An 8,829-nucleotide genomic window follows, 5' to 3' on the forward strand; every position below is an offset into this window, starting at 1 on the left:
TTTTTTTTTTAAATTGACGTGTTTCCATTGAGCAAATTTATTTTCGAAATTCTATTTTGCACATTTTCATGGTCAATGGAAACGCAGCCACTCACACTTTCCTCTTTTGCTTGAGTGCTGTGGTAGACAGGTGCTGGCACTCTGAGTGGACCAAGCTCAGTCACTATGTATCATTCACAATGTCTTCGACTAACAGCTCCGCCGTTCAGCCAGCACTACACTTACCCTATCCTTTCTCGGCCTCTCTTTGATTACTGACCCAGTCATGGCGCCACGGTTTCTTTTTACCAAGCGCCTGATGCTCCGAAGCCTTCACTTTGGCCCCTTTCTTGGAGCAATTAGATCTATTGACAAGGCAAATGTAGCTGGTCTGTCATGGGCCTCGGCATCCCGAGAGAGCTGCCAAGCCAGCCAGTCAGTCAGTCAGTCTCCACGATTAGCACATTATATGACAGTTAAAGAAAGAGGGCTGTGGCCAAAAAGCATAACCTCTGTTCCTGCCACCATCACAGGGCTCAGAGGAGCCAGCCAGAAATCCAGGTGGTAAATTATTCACTGGTTCGTTTGCTCTAGAGCAACTTTGCGATGAGGGGGAGAGGTGTCTGAAAACATGCTGTGGACAGAGAGATAAATATTCATGAACAGAAATAATGTTCAGCTGACTGGACGTTTAAAATGTCTGTACTGAACACACAATTTCATTTGTTTTCTTTCACTAAACCTCTGACACATTTGGCCAGAGGACAAAAAAGAACATGTATTTTTAGATGAATACATTTGCGTAAACCCCACTATAGACCTTTATTCAGAAAAGGTTTCCCCGAACATTAAAAACCTGGGTCCAGATGGGTAGAGAGTAGTGCATCTCTGTTAATGTACAGTATACTTTGTCTCACTTCCTTATCTCTTCTAAGATTTGCTGTGCCTTGCCATCCTCTGCGGGGCTGAGTGCTGCCAGTAGCTGCTACAGATGGACAGGTGGAGATTGTGACCATGAAGTGGCGCCACCGCTGTCTTTTATCTTCCCGTCCTGGAGGCTCCGGTCTGGCCTGACCTCGGTCCTCCCCTCCCCTCTCCTCCCCTCCCCTCTTCCTATTCCTTTCATTGTGAGCTACATTTTTAATCAGCCTGGGTCATCCAATATAGAGCCARGAGACCAGAGACCACGGCTTGCCAGTCAAGAGCTGCCACCTCTGGTTCTTGCACACACTTTTCGAAAGTGCAATTAGACCGTAAGAAAAAAACCCCACAACTTTACAATAAATGTATAAAAATGTCTAGCTCTTCAAATACTTTTTTCTGCAAAATGTTTTTTGATCTTTCTGTAGACATGCTTCTATCAATGATATTTTTATGRGCATTTTGAAGTATTGCTTTGGAAAAGGTGGATGGAAATGGCCGTGTTTGCAAAAACTTTCCCAAATTATTCAAAACATCATCATTTGGATTTTCCAAAGAAGAGTTAATGTGCAAAAGGGGAGATGGAAACACGTGGAGACTAAGTTCTGACGTAGCGAACATTTACCTCATATGGTTGATCGGATGTTCCAGCTGTTGTGTATGCACCTGGACCCTCCTCCTGCTGTTGGCGTCTTCCTGGATATTCCCATAACGTGAAGATAGTTGCATTTTTTCTACATCTCCTGACAGCATGCAACATCGCCAAAAGTACCATATTTATTCGTGTATAATACAATCTCATGTATAATACGACGCCCCCTTTTTTGAGCTTAAAAAGCADAAAAAATTTAATCCTCAAACTACCTCCAATTTCATACAGACTTCAAGATTTTTCAGCCTTTGCAGTCTTTATACATATCAGTAAAATGATCATTAGACTGTTCATTTTATTTTAACAACATATGTACTAAAAGGTATTTTGACAACAAATATACAGTATATCAGCTGTAGCAGCATCATATGAATTCTGGCATTTTACACATAGTCCACCAGGAGGCGCCAACACAAAAGTCAGAGACTTCACATGAGATTTGGACCATCTTGTGGGGGAAAAGCAGATTACTTCCTACTCGCGAGCGCCCCCTCTGGTGGGGAAACTTTTTTCAGGGATACAAACTTTTTCAGAACACCGGTAGACGGCAGCCATTACAGACGAACATGTGTTTGTTGTTGTACCAGGAGCGGCCCGGTCACACGCTAATGTCATTAATTTGTTTTCATTACTAAGATGCAGGAATACTTTCCCCCTTTTTTTTCACATCATGTCACCTGCCTGGATCTGTTATTATCTCGCTGTGAAGTACGGAGAAGTGTCAGAGGTGAGCTCGTTTCAACAGCTTTTTATGACGCAGTCTTATTTCTGGACTCAATAATTTTGCCGATATTTCAGTTAAAATAGATAAGTAAAAATATTTATCCGAGTATAATACTACCCCCCAACTTTACGGACGATTTTATGGATTAAATTTTACGTATTATACTTGAATAAATACGGTAGTTGATATGACAGAACTTACTRCCTGTTTACTACAGCCACATGTAACAACAGTGTCTGACGTAATTACACTTTGCGTGGCCTGGTTGATTTACTCTAAGCCAGTAGATGGAAACACGTCTGATTCGCATTTCCTCTTTGTATCCCTCTTTTCGACATTTTAAAAATTCGATCAAAATTCACATTAAAATCGGACGGAAACACTGCTTGTTTTCCTTTGTGATAATGCTTGGCTATGTAAATTTGAACCAGATASCACAGTCTGTTCTGCAAGTAAGAATTGTGTCTTATCTAGTTCTTCTGTCCCAATCTGTATGCCCAGCAAGAGGCACTTAGACAAGAAACTTATGGCTGTGCTGTAATTCCTCCTAAGGTCAAATTGACTCTTTCTCCTGGATCACTTCTCAACTGTGCTGCCAGACCCTGGAGGTAGGAGCTGAGGAGGAGGCTGGCAGGGGGACACATGCTGAGAAACAGGATGCTGAGAGTCTCTCTCTGGGTGCAAAGCACACAAATGGAAGGTGGAACTCCAAGAGAAACTCAATAGTTGGTGGTGTTTATGATGCAGGCCCGAAGGGTAAATGGCAGGAGAACAAGAAGAGCACAGGGGGTTGAACAATTATGTTTATAACATCTTGACCTCACATTGCTTCACGCTTGGCTGGCTGCGGGAGTAAAGAGCCATGGCGGTGTTATCTGGCTATTGTTAATTGGATGTAAATGTTAATGCAACGAATCGCTCTCATTATGCAGCCAGTTGCAATGCTCATGCTGGCAGAGAATGGTGGAATAGGCTGACGCCCGAGCCCGTCAGTCTGACGCGTTCTCATCGCCCTGACACTAGGAGAGACCATTAGCACTAATTTGAGAAAATGTCCTACCAGTTAGACCCAAAGCACTGCAGAAATCAATGGAGATGAGTCGAAAGATTAGTGTAAACATAACTACCACTTGGCCCGAGGCACCCACACAAACTAATTACACATTTTCAATGTTTATAATGATGGAATGAGCTTAAAACGCCATCCTCTTCTATGGGGGTGGATTGAATCCATGTGTGGCCATCCGTGTGCACTCTGCACTTTGGTAAAATGGCCTGTAAGACAGCAACCTACGGTGCTCACTGCCCTGCACAAGTTATTGAATTAGAGGGTTTTCAGGGTGACAGCTAACCAGGCTGAACGCAGCCTCCCATAACGCTGTGCAGGCGTGACTTGATAAAAGCAAGCAGAAAGGACTGAGGAGGGAATTTAAAAAAAAAAAAACAATAACTATCTGAAAAAGTTGAGCTTTTTTGAGACACTAAATGGTCTCCAAGCAAAGCTATTTTTCTGAACCAGTCACAAACAGAAGTCTGCCGACCTCAAACCTCAGCACATACAGAAAACAAACGTGTGAACCAAAACAGACAGCTGATAAAAAGCTGAGCACTCCTTTAAAATCAAAAAGAAACAATAAGTAGGTCCTCTGGATGGGTTCTTCTTTAGTGAAATGTTTTGGCTCTCCTACAAGAGACTTCTTCAGTCTGATGAATTTCAGGTGAACCAACTCAGTTCACCTGAAACTCATCATGAGTGATATAAGTGATCATTTGCCAGTTTTTACAATTTATAAAAATTATTAATGCAGTGAAAAGCAGCTACAATAAATAACACATACAGTACATCAAAACAGAAAGACAATTTAAAAACAAAACTGGAAGAATGTGTATGTTGATGATGTAAACAGAGCATATGAAAGTTTATAACAGTTATGTTTAAACAGACGATTAAGTCAAATGTATAAGGATATGGTAAATGGCTTATTATTATAGCGCTTTATCAAGCCCCCTGAGGACCCCAAAGTGTTTTACACTATAGTCATTCACCCACTGATGGTGGTTAAGCTACATTGTAGCCACAGTTGCCCTGGGGCGCACTGACAGAGGTGAGGCTGCCATACACCGGCGCCATCGGACCCTCTGATCACCATCAGTAGGCAAGGTGGGTGAAGTCTTGCCCAAGGACAAAACAACTGAGATGGCTGGAATGGGGGGTGAAAGCGGCAACCCTCCGGTTACAAGACGACTCTCCAAACCACTCTGCCACAATGTTTGGCAGAGAGGATATGAAGGATGTGCAATGTTGTTTAATTTTTCAAATTTGGAGATTGTTCAAGCTTAAGTTGTTGTTTGTAGTTTTTTTTAATAAGGGACAAACATTTTCTATTCCTTCTTTCTGTGCCCTTTCATTCAGTGTTAGGCATACATTGTTTTTCAATGGATTTTTGTTTTGCTTCTTTTAATGAAATAAATATTCAATGAATGGATCTGGATATATGTCTGGATTCTGATCACTGGATTCCACAGATTGGCTTGGTGGTCTCCTGGTGTTCTACAAAACAGCGTCTGTGGCTTTACATCTCCTGGCTGACTGACCAACTGGATGGATGGCCGTATTTTATCAGCACTCGGACATTGGCCTTGAGCGAGCTGGACTCYGTCTGCAAGCGGTTCTATTGAGGGTCGTGGGCCGGCTGTGGTCCATGGACTTTGCTGGCCAGATGGAATTAATCTTGGAGAAGCTGATGGATCGGCTCAGCAGAATGTGTCCACACTATTTGTCTGATTTGATTTGCCACCTTGAGATGTACCAGCAGACATTAAAGCAGATGGAAAATTGTTATCATCTGCCTGACTCTTTTGTTCCCAAAACAACTGATTACAGGATCTGGCTCTCCCCAACAACGACCTTGATCTGTTGACTAAATTCTTCCTGGCTGGATTAGGTCGACAAGGCTCAACCCCACACCTCCCACTCTCCTCTCTCGTCCATTTGATTTTGGTCTCCTGAGTAGGCTGGGGACTCACAGAATGAACAGTTTACCATCAATATTCTGAACTTTGGTTGCGTTTGTTAAGGGGACTGGATTCTTCGGGCCCCCCTAAACTCACTTACTCCTCTGGCTAATAAATCTAACCTACACAGAGGTTTTTTTTTTCATAAACACCATAGTGTGTCACAGTGTTGATATAATATGATGTTTTTGTTTTTTTCCTCATCTTCCCTTGTGTGGTTTTTTAGTTTTTTTCTGTTTAAGATGGCACCATGGTAGGCAGCCTGTTACTGCAGCTCACCCTCATTTTAAACGATTGTGAAAAGCAAAAAAAAATCTTTTTTATAGAATTTTTAGGTCTTGTCAGGAAGGATCAAGTCCCAAAATAAATACATAAATAAACAAAAACAAGAACAAAACTAGATACCGCATAACGGAAACATAATGACCCCCGCACGCACAAATGTACCAGAACTCAGAAGTCTTTATCCCTAATAAATGTCATGCTATAGGTGCATCCCAAAATTGTAGTGGTTTGGGTGGGGGTCTGTTTTTTTTTTTGGGGGGGGGGGAGAGATTGGTTGACCTGATGGATAGACCTTCATCAGAGCTAAACAACAAAAGAAATCTAAAGCTCCTATGTTGAACAGTTTCTGAGTTATAAGCAATGACCTGACACCCCCTCTTTGAAAGGAGTCCCCTCCTCAAATAGGGGGTGTATCGTAAAACCGTTGGCTGGCACAGTGTAGGTCAGACTCATCTACAGTCCTGCCAAATTTCATGCTGATTGGTACAGCTGTTTTTTGTGCTACGGTTGACCATAAATCACTGAACAAAGAATAAATAAATAAATAAATAAATAAATAAATAAATAAATAAATAAATAAATAAATAAATAAATAACGGTATGAAAACAATATGACTCCGCTTCACGTGCGGGGGTCATAATAAATGTGCGGCTTATTTTTCCCTGTGAGACCTTCTGAAGATTAAAGCAAAATTAAATATTAAAGAGCCCATTGTCAAGTAAATGTTGGAAATCCACATTTAATGACATCTTTTCATATGTCCTTCTTTAGAAATGTTCATTTAAAGCCCAATTGTTGTTTTTTTAAACTAACGTTATAAATGACGCAGTTTGTGTAAAAACATKAACACCGGTTGAGCTTGGAGCAACACTCACCAGCAAGAAGGTACTGATAGTACTGCACCAGGTCCGAGGCCAACACCAGAGGATGGTTGGAGTTGAAGGGTGGCTGCAGCTCATTCCACTGTGGAGTCCTGCAGCAGAACGTCAAGAACCTTAAAGACAAGCAACGCTCCGAAGCTTTCCTGAAGGGAAAACACTCAACATGGTGTTACCTTGCCAAAGTCCAGCATGCTCTGGGAGAGGTACTGAGCTCCAAAGGCGTATCGTCACTTATCTTTTGCGCGGTGCTAAATGGTCGCGGCTCCAGGACATGCTCCACCAAGTTACCATAGCAGCTGGTTATGTAGAGTGAGTCGACTACCGACTGCCGAGACTGATCTGAGAGGAAACGAGTTCAACACAATCATGAGTGAATCCATTTTAAACCATTGAATACTGCAGAAACATTTGTATTTCCATTGTTTTCAATAAACTTCTTTGTTCCAAACCACAGGAACACAGACTGATGTGGAGCGAACCTTTCTCTCTTTTCATGCTGGGGTTTGTGATAAACCAGGAGCGGGACGAGGCGAAGACGGCAGCAACGCAGAACTCTCCTCCACTGGACTTGCTTGGTGAAATCTGAGGGGGCGGCTTAATTTTGCTTCAGGAGGGAACAAAATTGCAAAGTTTAGAAGAATAATAACATATTTACTACAACATAATGAGACTACAAGAAAATATACTTTGACAATTTGACCTTTTTCAAAGGTTTTTCTTTGTTATTGGACTACTACACATTTTTCTAACTGAACAAATTCTCTATTGAAATTACAAAAAGTAACCAACAACCGTTAATATTAAAATGTGTGATGATTCTGTAAAAGGCTAACACCAACACAATAGTTTCAACACTTTCATACAATAAATGAATCAAWCTGTAGCAAGCATATGAGTATTCACATTGAAAAAAGTGTGCAACTCAAAGACTGTAGCAGACAATGAGGATTATCTTTTTTTACAGTATTAATAATGAGTAAAATATTCATCCTAAAATCTGTAAATTCTCCCACGTTGTCTTCAGTTAAGTTACCACAGAAGCAAAGAATGTGGGACATTATTCAGCTCTGTTCATTGGACTGATCAATCCTAACGTTTGTCTTTAGTTACAGGTCCAACTCGTTGACCCAACAACACAAAGAACCATCACTGTGTTTATGACCATTACATTTCTCATCAGGAGTGTGAATATCCAGATAACAGTTTATTTTCACCTCTTCTCTACAGCCCTGGGTCTCACTGATGGATCCTTCTCACTGCATGAAAAGTGAGATTTTCGTCCCTGTATAATGCCGTGAATTTCGCTAATTCGCGGCAATTATCGGCAATTTACAGCTCCTCACGTTTGCATTCTCCTTTGCCAAAAACTGTCGAAAACGTACCCCTAGAGGCAGCGGGGGGTACTGATACTCAGAAGAAGCTTTTGTATCAACTATTTCTAAGTTATATAAGAAAGCTAATTAATCACCACTGTGAATTCTGGTGCTAAACCCAGAGAGAGCCAAAAGGTGAGGGGTTAATGAAAATTGCAATCCAGGCTCCAACAGTGAACTACGTCAAACGTAAGTCTTGTGATTGGTTCTGGTTGTGGCGAGTGGGGACCAATGAATGTCTAATGAAAACATTGAGTCAAAAACATTTTGAGAAGCCCATAGTAGCTGGAGTGGATGATGGTTTCAATGAGCTTATGGCTATTGAATCAGCACCAGTGAAGTGAAACAGGATCTGGTAGAATCAAAAGGTACAAAATGTGGAGAAATTTGATTGACATTGGTAGTGGGGCAGAAGAGCAGCCAAGACTGCAGCATCTGTGGTCCAGTTTTTAGTAATGTACAGTATCTATACAAGCATCAGGTTTTAAACTACACCAGCCTCCATGTGTCTCTGAGCCAACTGAGGATGGTTAGTTAGAATAAAAATAGGTTTCATTTTTAGGTGAGAATTGGGTTTAAGTCAGTTTCAGTTTGGAGAGCCAGAGAACCATTGGTCTAAAAGATCTTACTGATTACATTACAATTATTTATTGATTTTAAAAGCTTGTGAGTCCTGTATGCATTCTCAGTGCCTCTCATTGGACAGTTTCAGCGTTTATCATTTAAGGAAATGTTTATCTTACAACAACAATGTCCGAGCTGTCACCCCAACCTGTTTCACCTGAACCACCCAAAATTGTTCAGAGACAAACTGTGAAACAGTTTTCAGATGACTCATATGGTTGCAATCAGAGAACAGTAGCCAGATCTGYATTTATTGTCCAGTCTTATAAAGAACCAGGACAGTAAAATGTGGTTGCAGTGGATCAGACATGAAGTAAGCTCAGACTGTAAAAACCCAGGGTTTATAATATACCATGTCTGACAGCTTGAAACTA

General features: G+C 41.3%; 1 protein-coding gene across 1 annotated transcript in view; it reads right to left on the reverse strand.

Moving 5' to 3' along the window:
- bcas3 (BCAS3 microtubule associated cell migration factor) overlaps window positions 1–7,062 on the reverse strand; it is a gene marked incomplete at both ends in the record, with an annotated part of 19,702 nt that extends 12,640 nt beyond the window's left edge. The window contains 3 exon segments of the mRNA XM_014029004.1: window positions 6,453–6,550; window positions 6,632–6,797; window positions 6,938–7,062. Of these exon segments, the coding sequence (XP_013884458.1) occupies window positions 6,453–6,550; window positions 6,632–6,797; window positions 6,938–7,062 (389 nt within the window).
- Between the last annotated feature and the right edge of the window lie 1,767 nt (window positions 7,063–8,829).

The sequence above is a fragment of the Austrofundulus limnaeus genome, unplaced genomic scaffold, assembly GCF_001266775.1.
Source record: "Austrofundulus limnaeus strain Quisiro unplaced genomic scaffold, Austrofundulus_limnaeus-1.0 Scaffold839, whole genome shotgun sequence".
Taxonomy (NCBI): Eukaryota; Metazoa; Chordata; class Actinopteri; order Cyprinodontiformes; family Rivulidae; genus Austrofundulus; species Austrofundulus limnaeus.